The sequence below is a fragment of the Crinia signifera genome, chromosome 2, assembly GCF_055691185.1.
Source record: "Crinia signifera chromosome 2, ASM5569118v1, whole genome shotgun sequence".
Taxonomy (NCBI): Eukaryota; Metazoa; Chordata; class Amphibia; order Anura; family Myobatrachidae; genus Crinia; species Crinia signifera.
Window position 1 is genome coordinate 37,408,455 of NC_139218.1, and position 20,961 is coordinate 37,429,415.

The following is a 20,961-nucleotide window of genomic DNA, read 5'->3' on the forward strand; positions in this document are numbered from 1 at the left end:
ACTGTGCTGCAGCCCCTCCCCTGGATCAGCCACTGCTTATTTGTATTGATCTCTGTTGGTCTTTCGGAATAAAGTATTGAACTATTTTCTTTCTGTCTTTTTCAGGATCTCGCCTACGCCAGGAAGATTTTCCTCCTCGGATAGTGGAACATCCTTCAGATGTGATCGTTTCGAAAGGAGAGCCAACCACATTAAACTGCAAAGCTGAAGGCAGACCGGTGCCCACAATAGAATGGTACAAAGACCTGGAGAGAGTGGAGACTGACAAAGATGACCCACGTTCCCATCGTATGCTGCTCCCCAGCGGATCTTTATTTTTCTTGCGTATTGTTCATGGGCGCCGGAGTAAGCCCGATGAGGGAAGTTATGTCTGTGTAGCACGGAATTATCTTGGTGAAGCCATGAGCCGGAATGCGTCTCTGGAAGTTGCTTGTGAGTAGACAAGTTAATTCTGTACCTTGGTAATATGTAGCAGCATGCTTACAATATGATTATTTGGCTGTTAAAGCTGGTATTTCTTGTGTACATAATCTCTCCTTGTAGCAGATCACAAGCCACTATGGGGGAGTTTATGGGGGGGATAAAGTGGAGCAGTTGTCCAAAGCCATCAATCAGCTTCCAACTACTATATTCTACTATATTTTATAAATTACATTTACTATAGAAGCACATTGGATGCTTGGTACAACATCTCCACGTTATATCTCTCCGGATGTAGAGTGATAAACAACCAGCCAATCAGCTCCTACCTGTCCTTTTTGAAACCCAGCCTGTGACATGGCAAGTAGAAGCTGATTGGCTGGTGGTTTATCATTCTCCATTTGATCACTTTTTGAAGCTTGATACATCTGGCTCCAAGTCTTAATTCATCTCCCCCTGTATACTGTACAGATGGTTAGTAGCTGCCATATTTGAAATGAGTCAACCTAACTTTCTTTTGAATAAAATGTTTCTATGTAAATTACCGTAAAAAAAAAAAATGTAGCAAATATTTATGGTGAGTAGAGTCTGGCATTTATGACACACATGGTTAAATCCATGAAATATAATTGAACATCAAATAGGTTTACAACCCATAGCAAATTACCAGATCATTGTTTTATTTGCCTAACATACACCAGACTAATACTAGCCAATGTATGGCACCCAACTGCTATGGAACCACACTTCCCAGCATGCCCTATTGCTGTTAGTGCATGCTAAACTGTGGAAGGGCAATATTGCCACACATTACATATAATGTATGTACACCATGGTACATATTAGATAAGACTTAGGTTCTAAATATGAAAAGGGTTGTTGTTTCCCATAGCAACCAATCAGACTGGGGCTATTATTTTATAGGATGTAATATAGAAATGAAAGACAGAATCAGTTCGGTTGCTATAGGCAACATTACCTGTTACAACCTTTTAGTACATTTACCTCATAATTTTGCAATACTCTTGTTGCTATATGAATAATAGTTTGTTATATTACACTTTCCACTTTCAGCTATTAGTACAAATTGCACTTTGCATTTTTTTTTTTTTTTTTTTTTTGGGGGGGGGGGGGGGGATTCCATTAAAATATACAAATTTTGGTAAAACCTGTCAAGTTTATTTCAGGCTAAATAAGTGATTTCATCTGTTACTGCTTGGAGAGCTATTGTACAGACATTTTGCATTATTAATATGTTTACAATCATTTGAGATGTGTTTATTCCAAGTCACATTCATAATTTTACCTGGGAAAGGGAAATGTATTGAAATGTTTTGGAATTGCTCATTTAACGTTGTGAAATCACAGTCACTGCATAATAGACCATTGTTGCCACTGTCTCCGATGAGCTATTGAATGTAGCTCTACCTGTATTTTGCAACTGAAATTGGTTGAAAATTTTTACTGAATAAACACAAACATTATCTAGCACCCTGTCCTCCTTTACAGACCCCCCCCCCCCCTCCACCTCATTGATCTTACAGCCTTCTATAAACCAAGAGAACCAGCAAATAATCTGTTTGAAGGTCATGTGTGAGGTGCGAGCCACCAAAAAGCATGTGAAATAAAAGTGTAGGTTAGGTATTAAATTGAATAGATCACAAAACATTATTTAAAACCGTTGCACTATTTCTGTAATGGTCACAGGGACACAGAAAGAAAGACTGCTTCGCCGTGCCTTGTCCTTTGAAGCATAGCTGACTGAATTCTTCAATTGAGCCCTTTGGGGATTCCGAGCAGACCTTCATCCGACACAATAACAGCCAGCTTTTACTGTAGTTGAGGTTTAATCTCACCGACTTTAACATTTGTAGTATTATATCTGCTTTATATATAGTTTTTGTTTAATATATTTCTATTGATATTTATTGATTTCTAGATTGATTCTGGCATTTCACAAGGCCAAAACGTAAAAAGCTAAAAATCAATAGAATTTTTATAGTCTTTTTTTTTTAATAGAATTTTTATAATCTATGTTTTAATACATTTTTCTATCGTCCTATGGCGTGACTTTAAATATTGTATTGCTTTTAAACTTTTTTTTTTAAATGTCATCACAGAATTTACCCTAATATCATAACAATGTATTTTATTCAAAACATACGTATTGTGGAAGTAGGTAATATAACCAATTTATTTTTGATTTTTAATTTTTTTTTAAATGGCAAAGTTTTTTTTTTTTTTTTTAATAAAATGCATCAGCAAAGTTACAAACTTTTTTGGCTTGTCAATAAAAGTCTAATTAGGAATAAATATTCCTAATTGCTCTTTTTTTATGAGTGCTGTAGGATTTTGTAAATGCGTTCTAATATTTGTGTTCACTACTTCATTGTAATGTAACGACCACTCAGACCCCACAAAGACAATATACTGTTGAATATAGCAGCTATGCCTTTTCCACTGCTTGTATGGGGATATATATTTAAAAATCCCTAATCCTTGAACAACTGTAAACAAGCATCTTATCTAACCAGAGTGTATTGCATCCCTTGGAGACTAAAGTCCTAGCCCCAGGTGCTGAATATATGATAGCAGCTTGATCTATCGACCTGGGTAAGAGGGTGCTGTGGCCGAAATTAAAATATCTGAAAAATTAATGAGGTCCAACAATTAAGATTTATTTCCCTTGCCCAGAATCAGTTCCACAGTACAACATTTCCCTAACAAACAAGGATTGCATTCAGTTTATGGAGGGTCACAGAAAATGTTGGGGTTTTTTACCCCTTCTGGAGAGTGAAATGGAATTTGTACCTTCTTTTCTTTTTTTTATGTTATGTTTTCGCAGACAAATGTTGTGTACGGTTTATTCCCCACTTTGCTTTTTGTGGATGGTTGAGGAAATGTTGGGTTCCGAAGGTATAGAACCCCATTACATACAGTACAAGGCACAGAAAAACAAAAGAGTTACAGTACACTGACTGCTGATGTTCTGCAGAAAAGAGGTCTTCCCTGATACTGAAGCGGTGCTTGGCAGCTGGCAGAGGGTGGGGGATGGGTTTGGACATTATAGTCATGTGAAGATTGCTGTTGGGAAGAGTAAGTGGGATGGTGGTATGAGAAGACTTGAAAATGAAATAATTATGAATTCAGAAAAGATTTGCTCAGATCTTGATAATACCATGTTGCCGCATGTGAGGTCATGTATGATCATATGTAAAAATGCACACTTATTCCTACAGTCCCCACCCCTCCGTATGCAAACATGTCACCCCTTATTAGAATTCTGCAATCAATGTAACTTCATGTAAAATAAAGTCAGGGCTTAAAGTGGTCCTGAAGAGGTGGTGGAACTCATTTCACTCTGCCACCTAATCCCCCCCCCCTTTCCCTCCCCCCTCTAGGCAGAGTCAGGGCCAGTGCTATGGTATTTGGCACCCATTGCAAACTAAAATGCTTTTTTGCTAAATTACTGTGCAGGGCCAAGGAGGAGGTTGAACTAGTTCCACCTTACCATTACAGGTGGTGGTACTACTTTCCACCCCATTCTACCTCACACACTATGACCTCTGGCTGGGGTATACACATAGATATATACAGTAGGTACTGGGGTCTTGGAATAACATTCATTATATATTGAACAATATGGGTTTTGATGGGATGCTAGCAGTCAGAATACAGATGGCAGCATTCGGACTAGCGGGCAGAAGACCGGCACCAGAATCCTGACATTGTTGATTCTACTGGCATTCCAAACATTAGTATATGGGGCAGGTAAGCATTAGACTGGGTGGTGGAGGGGGTTAGGTTTAGGTATTAGTGTGGGACTTAAGTTGTGGACACCCAATGCAATTTGGGCTATCGATTTTGACTATATAGTCAAATTCGATAGCAAGTTAGTGCGAATCGCACCGTGTTTGCCTGCACCCGATTCCATCCCGGTGCACAGTCTCGAAACATCATGCCCTGTTATTGCCATTTTCATAAGATTAATCCAATTTATAGCATAAGGGCTATGCATCATGTAGGCACTGGAACAGGCATCAGAGATATTTGTGGCAGTCCATCTGCTTCTGATCACAGGAGCAGTCACTATAGTCAAAATGTCCAATTTACCAAGCTCCAAAAAGCTTGCATTAACCTTTGTGGTTATAAGCATGTCTTGGCTGACCAATAGCGCAACAGGGGAAGTCCTTGGTGGGCCACACCTCTTCCAATAATGTCAGGTTCCAGACAGTGCTCTCGAGTTATAGATTGTTGCTACATTAACTCTATTGGCTGGCCGAGTCATACTGCATGTGTGAATTGACCACACCCGTGGGCCCCTACAACTGCATTTCCATGGTCGTACACTGGCCTTTAGGCTACAGAATGGCATTAGTACCTACGCCGATGGCTTGTGCAGTGAGCAGCCATGTCTAAGCCTAGCAGTACAGTGATTTCTTATGCTTTCAAATTACTATTTAATCTGTGATGAAATGGGCTCTTTCGAGAGACTCTACCCCGGCAAGAGGGTCCCCCTGGTAGGGTCAAAGGAATAGTTTCTTATTGCTGGGATACGCATTGATAAGAAACGATAAGCTACATAAATCAGCTCAAAACGAGTAAAAAAAAAAGTCACCTGAAGCGACTTGTCAGCTGTAGGCGGTAAATTCACCTTTAATTTCCTATCGACATATTTATATGAACTTGAGCAAAGTGTAATTATATTCACCTCAGAGTTCCTTCATCACATTCCCGTCTGCGGAGTTGAGGTGACCTTTGTAGAGTCTCTTTCCTAGAGTGATATAGTTAATGAGATCCAGTGACATTTTGACCTCAACCTGCTCCTGGCCCTGCCCTCCGTCATCCATCTTCTAGGCCCCAAAGGTTACATGACAGCACGTGGAAACTGAGGAAAGCAGTGTGAATAAACAAATTCAAGAGCTTTCTGTCATGGCTGCCAGCACAGGGACAACCATCCAAGTGAGACATCAGTGCTGTGTGAATGAGGAGCGTATGCAGGAAGATCTGCCATGAGTACATAAGCTGATGTTGACCCTGGGACATGCGTCTTTTGTTTGCTTTATTGTCTCCACTTTTTTTTCGTTCTATAAACTTTTGACCAGGTAAATAGCAAATACTAATACAGAGATTCAATAGGGCAAAGATTGTAGTGTGGGCCTGATGGTTTACGGTGGCTGGTTTGTGCATGTGCCAAACGGGTCCTACAGCATCCCCTAAAGTGGCCCATACACCAGCGGTTTAGTGGGGTAATCCCCAATCCCTTGGTGATCGATTAAACATCCTGATCCCAGATGCTTAACAGCAATTTAACATGCTGATATCTCCGATCTCCAATGGATTGACGATCATCACTGCTGCTGATCAACGCATCTGGTCAGTGGAACAGCAGAGCCATACTTGCCTACCGTAAGTGTCTCCTCTCCTGGAGAAGCCTGGAGAGGAGACTCTCTGCAGCTTTTCCAGGGGTAGAGGTGGGGTAGAGGTGGGGCGGGGGGGGGGGGGGGGGGGGCTACATACATCTACAGTATTTCACTGGATGCAACTACGGAAAAGATGTGGATGTGATACTTCACTCCTGCAGAGAAAAAGCATTGTGCAGAGTTGTACTGAACAGTAGATCGTAGATACAGACCTTCAGTTTAGAGGATTTTAATAGCTTTAAGCTTTTATTACGTTTAATTTGCGGACCGTTCACCTTAGGGGAAGCATTGACATTGACGTGACTGTTTATTAAGTCTTTCTTTTAGAGATTTTTGCATAAACAATATACTGTAGTGCGTTTTTGTATTGTGGTGAGTGTTGCATTGCTGTTCGTGTAACGTGTATACTATGGTGTCAATTGTCTTTTTGTTTGCTTATAATTTCAACAGAGATCCTTTATAATATTTTAATAGTTACTGGAGTCTGCTCTGGATATGATGACTTCCTGTACTTATGATTGGCTGGTTAAATAAATGCTGTTCTGCAAAGAAAATCAGTTATATTTCATTGTATTATTATGAAAAACCCAGGACAATGGGTTCATTTGCTAAGACGGGAGTTCTATTGAAGATTAAATGTTGGTATGGGCAACCAATCAGATTCTATCTACTTCTATTATCTTTAGAAGGTGCTAAATAAATACAAAGTAGATTTGATGGGTTGTACTGGGCAACATCCCATTTTTCAATAGAACTCCCATCTTAGTAATTAAACCCAAATGTATTAGGTTAGATGGGGTAGGTGCAGGTTAATGGGATGAAGAGTCCTGTAAAATCATTTAAACTGGAACTGAGTAACACTTGAATTCCTCCACCAGTGGCCTCAAGTTATCACAACTCTTGAATTTCCCCAATAGAGGTGAGGAGCTGCATGAGCCTTTTATTATATTAATCTAAAATAGCTGACCAGCTAACGCTACCGATGTTGTGCAGAACGAATGTGCCATTTTCCTCTTCTAGCTGTGGCGTTCCCTGGGTTATAGAGAACGCCTCTCCTATTTATGGTGTAATTTGGCCTTTCCGTCAGGCTGGCACCTTTACTATATGCCTGTTATAATGCCAGCGTTAAATAATAGAAAGTACAGACCATGCTACATTGCTGTAGGGAAATAGCTGCCAGTGCATCATTTGACACATAATTTAATGAGTGTTGTGCTGTGCTAAAGAATGGAAATGTTTTACAATCTGCAGTCAGCCTAGCAGCAGATCCCAGTTAATCAAGTTTTAAGTAGATATTCTGCAGCAGAGATATTCCACTAGATTGTGGTTTAGTGTCATGGTAGAAATGGTTAATGAGAATGGGTCATAAGCACCTCCTATACTGTCTGTCTGTTGCCTGTTTGCTTTATAACACAGTTCCCTGAGCACATGCAGATAACGCAGTGGTGCTGTTGACAAGGTAAAGAGCATGAAATTGTGTTTATGGTTTATAAGTTATGCTGTCGCCCAGGTAGGCTTCCATCATACTTGCCGACAAGTGTCTCCTCTCTGGGGGAAGCCTACAACTGCAACTGCTATTAGGGGGGTGGGGACAGAGCTTTACATCATCAAGCCCCACCACCATTGGAAAAAATTCCTGCCATTCGCAGGTTGGGGGCTAAAATTATGCAAATTTCACCATTTTAGCCCCTCCACGTACACCCGCAAATTGCGTAGGTAGGAAGATGCGGGGGAGGCCGGGTGCATGTGAGAGGTTTGCCTACCCTCCTGATTTTTGGGAGCATCCTGCCCATTCCGGGAGGATAGGCAAGTATGACTTCCACCCAATCATTATGAGCATGGGAAGCCAGCCCACAGATGTACCCACGCTCATATGTTCTCCGTTTTGACGTGAAGGCGACTTGCATGGTATAATGCTCACACACGGCGCCACGCGTGTGTGTTGTTAAGATTTTGCCGGCAACCTGCCACTCCGAGTCACATATGCGACTTGGTGTGCCAAGATCTGAGCATGGCTACATCTGTATAGCTGTCCCAGTGTAGACTGGTAGTTCTAAGGCTGGTATTCTCTGTATCCGGACTTTAGATCAACAGTAATAAAGTTGACAGATAATAGGTAAATCACTGTTGATCGATGTGCATTATCTTGAAATGGTCAACCTTTGGGGTCAACCGAGACACTGTCCACCTAATGATCAAACCCAGTTTACTCTGCACTCCACAGTGGAGTCTTCACTAATCTCCTGTCTGTAAGAAGACAGCCAAGGGGTCTTCACTGTCTCTTTCCTGGGTCAGAGAAACCCCAGTTCTGTTTTTTTCCCCTAACTGCACAATACATTAAGGAGGAGATCTATAACACCTTCTAAAGATGACAGGTGGAGGCATTGCCCATAGCAACCGATTAGAATTGAATGAAAATTTTATAGAGTGTGCTAGATGCATGATGGTATACGTCATGTGATGTACCCACCTGAATTCGCAAGGGTACACCCAGCATTTTCATGGGCGCATGCACCATTTTTGTGGGTACACCCATGAAACGCTGGGCGTACTCCTGTGCCCACACCCTGCCCACCCCCGGCCCTCCGTTCCCGAATGAACAGTCCGGGAAGTGTGAAACTCACCGAAGCCGTTGACTCTCGGGGTTTGTGCCGAATAATTACACATGATCTGTCAAGGCCAAGTCAGTTGGGCGTGTGCCATCAGTAAATACGGGTTTCCAGTGGCTGGATATGGTTGTGACTTGGGCAAATCGCTCTAGTGGCAAATTTTGGCCCGATCCCACTTTTTTTAATCTCCTGGTAAATTTGTGTTTGCTCCAACCATGTCCCGAATATTATAACCTCCACCTGACCTTGACGGCCTAGATATTCATGACAATCATCGTACATTTTTGTCTTCGGTTCCATTCACCTGCGTAGTATTTTTTGGATCAATTAGCCTTTGTGATAACAAGCAACACCTTGTTTAATTTGTAAAGCGGATTTACTAATAAAGAGAAATGTCTGTGAAGTGTTGAAAGGTAGACATTTGAGAAAGCAGACTTTCACAGTGTGTGTACAGTGCCTGGAACATTCTCCTCGCCGCTTGTCATAGAGTCCTGATCTCTTTTCAGCACCTCGCTTCATGGGGATTCTGCAGATCAAAGACATGACCTGCTTACTGAAAACCCTTATAACATAATCTAATAACAATTAAGAGCCAGTAGACAAAAGGAACTGACAGCACAAAATGCGCCTGATAATTTCTTTCCCTTTACAGTCAAACCAAAGCAGATACTCAGCCAGTGTTCATAACCCTTAATAAGTCACTTTACTCGATTAAGAGAAATAGATTTTTTTTTCCTCTCGCTCCAATATGGATTCCGGTGATTGTGATAAATGTGAATCCTTCGCAGCTTTACTTTCTCCCTGCCAGCCTTCATTTGTTTTCAAGCCGACAGGTGAAGGGGCTGGGAAAAAATGACGCGGTGTCATTATCTGAGTTGTTGTCAACACTCGGACAGATGCGGAATTGAGCGGTTTAAGTGGATCAGCAGAAGAAGCCATTCATAAGAAACCAACATCACTACAATTACAGACACCTAAAAGAGGCGCCATCTTCAAGGCAGACAGCCCCAGCGCTGTATTTGTCATTGCAACCATTTCAGCCATTGTGATAAAAAATTGTTTAAATGTAATGTACTGTGTGTTATTAATTGATCTCATTTAATCGAAACTACAGTAAAAACGACATTATTAACTATAGTTTAGATGACTTATTATACCATAGTTGTAACACAGTGGGGTGTATTCAATGCTTTCTGCGAGCTGTGACAGCTGTTTGAGGGAATCCTCGCTGTCCTCTGACTGCAATGATTTCCCCGGCACATTGAATAGGGTGAGTGGCCGGCGCGGGGGTTAAACGGCGAGGATCGCTTGTTTTTGGCATCCCCGCCATTTAACCTCCTCGCCGGCCACATTGAATACACTCCACTATGTAAAATGTTGATAAGAACTAAAAAACTATTTTAAAGTCATATCCTGTGTTCCTGCTATGTGGCCAATTGCTGCATTCAGCAGAGGGCATTCTGTGAGATTTGTAAAAAGAAGAAGGTTGTTTTCGAATGTACGTATCACTTGATTCACATGCAATATGGCAGATGGCGTAATTCCAGCGGTGTAGCTAGGTGCCATGGTGCCCGGAGCAAGGGCATATTTTGCGCCCCCCCCCCCCTGGTAATGAATTGGGGGCATGGCTAACGGAATCTGCTGCGCTATATAAGACGCTGTAACGGAATCTGCTGCTCTATATAAGACACTGTAACGGAATCTGCTGCGCTATATAAGACGCTGTAACGGAATCTGCTGCGCTATATAAGACGCTTTAACGGAATCTGCTGCGCTATATAAGACGCTGTAACGGAATCTGCTGCGCTATATAAGACGCTGTAACGAAATCTGCTGCGCTATATAAGACGCTGTAACGGAATCTGCTGCGCTATATAAGACGCTGTAACGGAATCTGCTGCCCTATATAAGACGCTGTAACGGAATCTGCTGCGCTATATAAGACGCTGTAACGGAATCTGCTGCGCTATATAAGACGCTGTAACGGAATCTGCTGCGCTATATAAGACGCTGTAACGGAATCTGCTGCGCTATATAAGACGCTGTAACGGAATCTGCTGCGCTATATAAGACGCTGTAACGGAATCTGCTGCTCTATATAAGACGCTGTAACGGAATCTGCTGCGCTATATAAAACGCTGTAACGGAATCTGCTGCGCTATATAAAACGCTGTAACGGAATCTGCTGCGCTATATAAGACACTAACGGAATCTGCTGCTCTATATAAGACGCTGTAACGGAATCTGCTGCGCTATATAAGACACTGTAACGGAATCTGCTGCGCTATATAAGACACTGTAACGGAACCTGCTGCTCTATATAAGACGCTGTAACGGAATCTGCTGCGCTATATAAGACACTGTAACGGAACCTGCTGCTCTATATAAGACACTGTAACGGAATCACACAGACAGACATATTAGAATAGAGTGGACAGTGTTTACTTCAAAACTTACACTGGCTTGCTGGCTGGCTGCAATCATAAACTGGGGCACTGATGATGGTGAGCCAGGGCTGGATGCTGGAGAGGGAGGCAGTTTTGTTGCACCATTACAGAGTTGCTGCTTGCGTGGATCTGATGTAGTATCCCTCCTCCCCTACTCCCAGCACGCGCCGCGGCGGCTGGAGTGGGATAGTGAGTCAGGGAAGGGATGTCTTTGCTACGAGGCGAGCACTGCCGCCCGCGTCATCGTCCGCGTCACGTGGGGGTCCCCCGGGTGGAAGTTAATTAGTGTCTGACAGTGCCAGAGCAGCGGGGGGGGGGGGAGTGGCGGCCACGTCCAGGTCTCTAGGCAGGGCAGCCGCCGGCGCAGGCTGCCCTGCGTGTGTGAAATTAATCATTGCAGGACAGCAGGACTCATTTGCGGAGGGGGGGGCGGCGCCCTGCGCCTCCACTGCGCCCGGAGCGTGTGCTCCGGTGGCTCCGCCCTCCCTACGCCTCTGCGTAATTCTTAGCATTACTTAATCACAACATTGAGGCCATGGGTTCAATTTCCACCATAGCCGAAACCATGCAGAGTTTGTATATTCTCTCTGTGCTTGCGTGGGCTTCCCCTGGGTTCTCCGTTGTTTTACCACAATTCAAAAAAAATATAATGTTATATTAATTGGCTTCCAATAAAAATTAACCCTAGTGTGTATGATGATCATGTGCAGTTTAGATGGGTCAAGTGGTTTTTAGCCGCCGTAACCTATTCCAAGGCACAATCTGTGTTCCCTACTACACAGTCACACTAGAGTTTATTTTGGCTGATGACAATTAACCTACCAGTATGTCTTTGGCATGTCGGCAGCAAGTAAAATGTAAACACACTCTGGGCGAGATGTACTAAGCCTTGAAAAGTGATAAAATGGAGAGTGATAAACCCTCAACCAATCAGCTCCTATCTGTCATTTTTCAAACACATGCCTGTAACAAGGCAGTTAGGAGCTGATTGGCTGGCACTTTATCAATCTTCAAGATTAGTACATCTGGCCCTCTATATATAACTTAAATATGTGAAATCTTCCCATCTTTGTATTTTGTTTTGTGTCTCTTTATACCGACTACTCTTTTCTGCTGTAGTTACTCTGCAAGTAATGGCTTCACTCTTGCTATGTTCTGCTGACTCTCATTTTATATAACTGTACTGTATGTATTATCATCAGGTGAGACATGATCAGCGCCATTCAGAAACAGACATTCCATTTGGCAGTTATGAATTCTCACAATCACATGATGTGTTGCATGGGCAGTTGATATATGTTATGCTGGATTCCAATGGGTTGAACAAACCCATTGACGTGCAAATTATCCTCGTCTATGGTGATTAAACACATATCTTATTATCTATAATTGGAACACTAAGGATTAACTCAATTTAAAATAATCATTCTCGTTATCATCATGGTTCCTCTGAAACCAACCACTAATCTCTGCAGCGCCGGACAGTCGGTACAGCAGACCATATAAAAACAAAGGTACTTATGTAATATCTGGGCTCCCGTTTTTCTTATGAGACCGCGTCCCCTCGCGGGGCTCGCTACGCTCGCCACGCTTCGGGCACGGTGGCTCGCTGCGCTCGCCACACTATATAAAATCAACTCCGTGCGTACTTGGATAGTAGGGGTATGAAAAAATGGGGTGCATTAACATGGGAGCCCAGATAATACATAAGTACCAAAACAAATCCTACATAGAAACTTAAGATAAGATTGGCAGAGACGGTATAGACATGATACATACACGTGATTCCAATCACTTATTTCCTTGTGATATAAACTCTTTTGGTAAGGATGGTCATCGCATGGGGCCTTCAAATGATCGCAGTGTTGCCGCCATTGTAGCATGCCTGTACTTGTAGATAGCCATCAAATATTGACCATTCCCGTGTTTTACCATCGGTGGTTTTCTGGTTCACATGCGCGGTGGACATATGTGAAGCAGCTCGGCTGCTGACACTGCAAAATGGACGCCAGCAGCCGACAGGACAGCCATCGAAAGGAAGTGATGGTTGGTAACCAATCATTGCAATCATGACATTGAATAGAAAAAATATCAATTGGATCAGGTAGATCAATGGTTGCCAACCATCACTATCTCACAGTCAAGGAACTACTTTTGTACTATCCATGACACCTCCTCTCCTTGTCTTTAGTGTCCAAGGCCCCCCTGGCGAGTCTGATACCATACAGTTGTGTACAGATTGATCACGTACCAAATGGCCCTCTCCTCCCTGAGACTTACCACTACTTGCCCTAGAGGAGTTTGGGCTATATTTCCATATGTGTTAAGCTCCGGAAGGTGATTTATTCTGGAGCTTGGACCTGGTGGGAAACACTATTAACCAATAGGAGCCTTTGCACATAGTCCCTGAGAGGGATCCAGTGAGATCCCTCCCAGCACCCACCTCACTGGTATGCATCTCCCTGCACATGTGCAGAAGGACTCCTGGGCCCTATACCCAGAATCCCTTCTGTTGCAAAGGAGATCTCTTATAAAGATAGCTGTCCTTGGCCATTTTAATCACGTTTTGATTTTAGACCTGATAATTAGAATTTCATATCTGTGAGAAATTCTTTACCACCCGGATGTATTACACCCGGTGGTATTATCATCAATCACTTTACTTTATGCTGCAAGTGTCTATTACCATGGAGGTTCTGTGTTATGTAGTCCATGGCTGCAATGGACCCACTATCTAAATAAACACAAGCAAAAAAAAGATAACATGAAAAATGTGGATGCATGAAAAGGTTGACATGTGTTTTTCAATTTTTTCGGTGTTTTTTTTAACTTTTTCATACTCTATCATCCATGTGGACTCCGATTGGGAGCAGTAAACTGTTCCGAATGCAGCGGTAGTGGTGCAAGGCGCCATGCGAAGGTACATGCTACACTAATTGGGGTTTTGACAGGTGTCGAAATTGACACCCAAAACCTTTAAAAAAAACTCATGTCGACCCTCTGTGACATCAGCTCTGGCCTCTATCAGCCTGTCTCAGTCAAACAGTTGTGGAAAGGTCAAAGATGGAAAAATCCTTCGATGGTTTGGGAATTGCGTACTGTAAAGAAACTACTGTAGATCGCTATCCGCCCGCACAAATCGTGGGTGGATAGCGATCTACGATAGTTTCGCAACTCATTCGCAGATTTACATGGGGCATTTTCTCTTTCTGAGCCAGATGTATCAAGCTTCAAAAAGTGAAAAAAACAGAGAGTGATAAACGACCAGCCAATCAGCTCCTACCTGTCATGTTACAGGCTGGGTTTGAAAAATGACAGGTAGGAGCTGATTGGCTGGTTGCTTAGCACTCTCCATTTGATCACTTTTTGAAGCTTGATACATCTGGACCTCTGCCTGGGCGACGGCTATCTATTAGCAGTCATCTGCAACGTTGCACAACAGCGAACAGGACTGAATCAGGCCTTTTGGCAATATCTCCCTTTTTTGCATGTCTATCTTTTCGTGTCGACGTATTGACCATCGTCCTAGACAGTGTAGACTTTTCCCTCCACACCCAGACTCAATTCTGCTTGTCTGGCCCAACTCCCATCGGATTACGGCAACAGTGTATTTTGGTCAAGGTATGCACCACTCGTGTTCTGCAATCCGTCTTATGTGTAGACAAAATGCTTTTCAGCAATTAAACTTTACCGTCATAACAATAGAAATTACATCATGATGAATGAACCAGCATCCCCAATGACAGCGTATCTGTCACAATAACTGGCACTGGCTAAGAAGCGTTTATCACCACTAATATAATCACATTACAGTGTTGAACTAAAGTAAATATTGCATTTAAATAATTTTGAGATAATCCGGCTGCATAATGCAACCGGAGTACAATGAACATTCACCCCCCTGCAGAGAGATAACTGAATGTTCTATTGACAGCTTCACACTCCCAAAAATATTTAGCATGGGAAGAAAGAAGCATTAAATAACGATGAATGAAATTATGGAGCCAATTTATATTTTCAGATCATGAAACATTGTGCGATTTTTTCTGCTGAACAGATGGCCTTGTTCCTTTGTTGCTAAACTCCGCCATCTGATACTTTTCATTTTTTTTTTTTTTTTTTCGTTCGTCATTTTTCTTGTGTAGATAATTATGAGCAAAGGTCAATCATTGCCCTATCATCGCAGATCCTAAATGCATCAGATGGCAGTCGCCAGGCTGAGAATGACAGGCTTGTCAAATTTAGAAGACTTAAATATTGCCTACTTTGTCGTTCCGGCTCATAGTGGGAAAATGATTTTAGCATTTTATTCCTAGGTTAAGCTACCATATGGGGCTTTATTGAGGGTTTTACACAGTAATTATTGTTTATATTCTCTTCACGGACACACGTATCTGCAGAACAATTCCTATGCTTATAATTATTTAGTATATGCTCTATTTTTGCAAAGATTGAAGTCACAGAATACAGGTGTGTCCACAGACTTCTAACCTCCTTTCACGTTAAATAGGCACATGTGTCTTTTTTTGCGTGACTTTTTTTCATATAAGTGTGTCCTATTTGCAGAATGGAGAAAACAGGATGCACAAGCAGCTTCTGCTGGCAAAAATATGGGGCGTGGCTATATTCTGGGTGTGACCTAGGCTTCATCTGCATACAAAATGATATGGTACAGTGGAAAAACACTGTAATGTTCCAGTTTTTATGCCTATATACCTGTTCACACGGCCGCAAATTTGAATGGTGGCCAATAATCGATACACTGTGCATGCGTATTGGCCGCGATGAGCATGCGCGATACTGGCCGTTTGCAAGGTGGTTGACAGTAAGTGGGCATCTGGGGGTGGTAACTGTCTGTTTAATGGGAGTGCCAAAAAAAGGCGTCCCGTGCCAGAAAAAAACGCTGGGAGTTTCAGGTAATGCAAGTGTGCCCAAGCATTTAGGGGAGGGTGTGTGATGTCAGCAAAAGGCCGGATATACCTGTTTTTCATCGAAGCCGCCAAGTAAGTATCTGGATACTCTGAGCCCGTGGTGTCTAGTGCACAGTGGAAAAATCATTTGTGGTGAGCGGCTTACAAAGGGTTTTGGACATATTTGCAGGGCTGCGAATAGATTTGCAGCCATACACATCTATTTACACAGCGAGCAAACACTCTAGCCAAGCGGCGTCTTACCTTGCTGGCGGTTGCTTATTGGCGACCATGTGATCAGGTCTGAATTAACCACAAGATGCATTCTTATGGAGAACGTTGCACGTAAAGATGCCCTGTTCTACCGGGTAACACGGAGCTCATGCGTTATGTGAAACGCGACTTGTAGCTCACGGAGGATAGATGTATGAGGCCATATGTGCATAATTGCTTGAACCATCCTACCTCTATCATAGGTGCCACTGCCAACAGTTGCAGATATTTTTCACGATCATTTTCTGTTCAGACTTTTGCAAGCTCAGAACCAGCAGGACATTTTTGAGTACTGGGGTATAGCCGAGTGTGCAGAGGTTGACAATTTAGAGCACGGCCAGGTACCCTAGAGGAAATATGGCGTGTGTGTTTCATAAGTATTTCATGTGTCTTATATCGTGCTTGTAGTACAACGTGCAGATCAATTTTTCATTTTGACTTTATATAGTTGCTTTTTTTTTTGGAAATTTTACAATTTCTAGGTAAAAGCTATAAGGCCATTTAGTAAAGTAGCGAAGGTGGTTTACCGAGTACGCTTTGTGCTTTTCTGCCTACGGCAAGTTCTTGGTCTGTAGGAACAGCAGGAAGGAAATAGGCTATTTGCTGGTACCGGTAACAACCTGCAGACTTCAGATCCTCGTTTTTCACCACAGTCGGAAATTAATAGAGGACTCCCCGAAGCCGTAATGCCAATGGTTTGTTACACGTATAACCAACTAACATTGCAGCTGCTGAAAACCCTAGGAGACACTGTTTTATTTAGAAAAAATACACCGAGCCGATCTGAACTGTTCTCTCTATTTCTTACAACATAATTCAGGGCTAGAGGTCTTTTATACTTTCATGAACCACAAAGATTCAGGGCTAGTTGTAAGAATTTTGTGGGAGTCTGGCCAGATTTTTAAAGCGCCAATCAATCATTCAGGTTGTTTTTGCCATGTAAATGATTGGCGCTTTAAAATACGTCCAGACTCGCGCAAAGTCCCGCACTTCCTGCGTCTCACAATCTTTTATATTTACATACTCTCCAATTGTTCCTTTTTGGCTGTCACATTACCGTATTTTTTTCTTTTTATGGCCTGTACCTTTTTTTGGGTCTCCAACTGCCCTTGTAAGTATAGGAAAGGGGGAGTAGCCATGCCCCTTTACCCATGGCCTTGCCTTCTTTCAAATTTTTTGTGCTGTATTTTGCTCTTGAGATGTTGGCGGGTATGCATTTAGCCTTTTTTTCCAAATTCAGTGTAAGAATACATATGCGTTAAGAGCATATGTAAATATGACCGCTAAATATGTGATGTTACTACGTTGGTATTTTACTATACAATCAGGCCATGAGTTCAGTCCTATTGTGCGCGAAGGTTGCCCTATCGGACAGAGAGCACTTTTGAGCAAACCTGGGCTGCATAAAGTGCTGCCTCTGTTGGCATGACTCGCACCCGCGATATCATCACGGCTAATTGGATTAACCCGCATGAGTATCTAAGACGTTTTGGTTGTTTATATGGCTATATTTGCCATGTAGACATACTGTAGTAGGCATAGGCATAGGACAACCCTGGTCGGGAAAAGGTTTCATGTTTACTTAACTGTTTTCCACTTATATGTATTTTTTTTCCATTTACTGTATATTTATTTTTATGCCACTTTGGACCAGAATTGCTAAGTTGTACTTTTAGCAAGTCTGGCACTTTTGACCTAGACCGGCAATAATATTAACCTTTTGCAGTCCAATTTTTTTTTCTGCCATGCATACAGTCTGGTTTAAATGTATCAATTAACTGTAATTCTTTTTTTTTTTTTATTAAAAAATGGACTTTTGAACGATGTTTATGTTCTTTATTTGAAGTGGTTCACCATTGGATCTGCTACTAGCGCTAGGGCTGTTGAGCCTGACTAGACATTGGATCCGAAAGGGTTAACTGCCAGACCAGAAGAATTTTGAATTTAATATGCAATTTAAAATTCTGGTGTCAAAGACGAGTGTTCTTTAGCAGGGTATGGTGTAGGGTGTGAGAATCAAAAAGTGAGATCTTTGGAGAGATTTTTCCATTTTTTAAAGCAGCAATCAATTACTGTACATGGCAAAATCAACCTGGTTTGTCAGTGTAAATGATTGCTGCTTTAAAAAAAATGGGGAAACTCTACCAAAATCTCTCACTTTCTGATTCTCACACCCTGTCCCATTTGGCCCATTATCTGCCTAGTAGAGGCAATATTGTGGGGGATATGCTAGAACTTAATCAATGTGAATATTTGCAATTGCAAAAACACTGCAATATCTAAAACCTGTCTAAGGTATTCTCTGCATTTAAATCACACCAGCGTTTCTTAAGCTTAACTACAGTAAGTGCTACTCATTATTTAATGAGTAGCACTTAGTTTAGCTAAAGAAACGCTTCCCGCTTTAGACTTGTGAACACCAGCACTTTGTTCAGTTCTGGAGCAAGTGTTAAGAAATGCAGAGAATAGCTCCGTCCTGTAGTGTCAGATTCCCAGTACAGTAATAGCATTTTGCCATTTCTAGATTTATGGCCCATTGTCAATAGTGGAAATCCAGCCTGCATGTACATCTTTGATAAGAGTCTAATTGGCTACTAGTGACCTTTCCACGTGTAATTCATGGTGGAAGATTAGAAAGAGGCCTGGAAAGTGACAGCTCTGGGACAATAATGTATGAATTTGGCTCTTCTGAGAACTGAGTGATGCAACTTGCGATAAATTGAAGGCAGGAAAAGAAGGTTTGTAAAGAGACTGCTATGCTCTCGTTCAGCTCGGTGAAAGATGTTTGAAATGGGCTTGGACCAACAATATTTGATAAGAGGAACCAAATGAATACATATGAAAAGAGGTAGTTTCATCCTCAAGGATGGGGGCTGACATGGGTTCTGATCACTGGTGTAGTAGCCTATAGCAGTGCAGGGGCATCGGTGTAGAGCGTGTTTGTGTAATGGGCTGGTGATGTAGGCTAGAACCTCTTTGTTTCCAGGCTTGCCTTCCCTTTGAGTTTTGGTTGTGGTTTTGTGTTGCCATTACTGTGGTGGGAAAAAAAACGGCAAGTCACCAATCCGGGTGCAGTTGCTTAGATGAAGTGCGCTCCATTCGTTGACTGTACCACCTTAACGAGGGCAGTATCCTTACCCAAATCGGTGGGTAGTCAAGTTAGAAGGTGTGTGGATACCTTGTGTTACTAATGGTTGTAAGGCCATCCTTTCTTTGCCACCATACTCTTTCAAATTAATAATAATAATAATAATAATAATAATAATAATAATAATAATAATATTGCATTCGATAAATTAGCTAACAGTTTTTCTGCCAAATCTACGTCCTTATTTGAGTTGAACGTTTCAGTGATTTTGTACCCATGACATATCTCATCCCATAGAAGGTTTATACTGTACTGTATGTTTATCTCAATATCCGGCACATCAGCATCAGTTGGTATCTGTAAATGTACGGATCTGTCCCTCTCATCCAGATGGAGAAATACGAATCAAATAAACACCTGCTAATAGTGTAATAGGCAAAACAGAGATTTATTAAGACCAAAAGCATAATGTAAGATACTAGGAAGCCCACTCGAAGCAAATGCTTCGAAAGCTAGTAGATGTAGTTTCACTTGCTGACAACAAATGGCAGTGTAAGCCCGTTCGAAGCAAATGCTTCCAAAGCTAGTAGATGTAGTTTCACTTGCATAAATGTATAAAATAGGAATGCAATTGTAATACTTATTATTTATGGTCAACCATGTGGCCAGCTGATGTCTGTCTGGTGGTGCCATGATGGTGGGCCTATTGTTATGTTGAGGCCTTGAGCTGTTCCCTCTAGTCACCTGAAATTGCCACTACATTGACAGAAATAGCTGTTTTTGGCTAATTATTAAAACGACTCATCTCCAAAGAGACACTGGCCAGAAGCGGGAAGAATAGCCTATTCATCAACAACAACAACATTAAATAGAACCCCCCCCCCATTTTAGGTTGTTTGAGGGCTTACTGCCTTCACTTTATGAGTTTCATTGAAGTATGGATTGTTATATTTCTTCAATCAATTGCTATTAATTTCCTTCCACAATTGTGTTAAAGGAACCAGCGAGGCCTTATTACAGGTCATACAGGAGGGATGGGCTAGATGTCCCTATCTGTCTTTATGACTCCAGTCCGACCTGTAATGCCCTTTCCTCCCCATTAGAACGTCCACTAATGGCACAGACATGGCACATTATAATATGCCTTCCTGGCTAGAGCACATCCACAGGAGAATAGGTTGACACCATTAAACTAATTTAAATGAGGATTACAGGGAGAATTGTGGTGCAGGAAGATAAAAGAGCAATGCATTAGCTGATCTGCCCGCTCAGCACACATAAACAGAGCTTAAATGATGTAAATACACCAGATTAGTCTATGATGGAAAAAAAAAATCTCTTAAAACACTGCAGAGCGAATATATTACAGTTCAGCTGTGACTCACTCAGGACTATTTATAGCTCATACTAGTGATTGGAAATGTCTTGTAATGAAGTGTTAATGTGTTGGCTAACTCGGGGTATTGTGATTAAAAGAACAATGCGCACCTCAATTGTTCTCTGATCTTTCTCAATTCAGTCTTTTTTTAAATGAGGTTTTATATCAGTTAGGGGTGGCAGAATGTTCTAAAGGGCCATGAATATATGGACCATTATTAAGACAATGGTATTCGTTTTGTGAACTCATCCCTTCCTCGTGGAGGTTTTCCATAGGTCAGAAATTCTGGTCATAAAGACATGTCATTGGATAGTCTGTATTGATTCAACCCACAATACCTATAAAACACATTCTTATGGATCAGATCTTTCCTGATACATTAGACTCAGTCAGAGCAGTCGAGAGCCGGGCTG

General features: G+C 41.9%; 1 protein-coding gene across 8 annotated transcripts in view; it reads left to right on the forward strand.

Moving 5' to 3' along the window:
- Positions 1–20,961, forward strand: part of ROBO2 (roundabout guidance receptor 2) — a 901,650-nt gene that overhangs the window by 541,031 nt on the left and 339,658 nt on the right. For all 8 annotated transcript variants that reach the window (XM_083171916.1, XM_083171914.1, XM_083171910.1 and 5 more), the window contains exon 2: positions 106–432. In XM_083171916.1, coding sequence (XP_083028042.1) covers positions 106–432 — 327 coding nt within the window. The remainder of the gene's footprint in view (positions 1–105; positions 433–20,961) is intronic.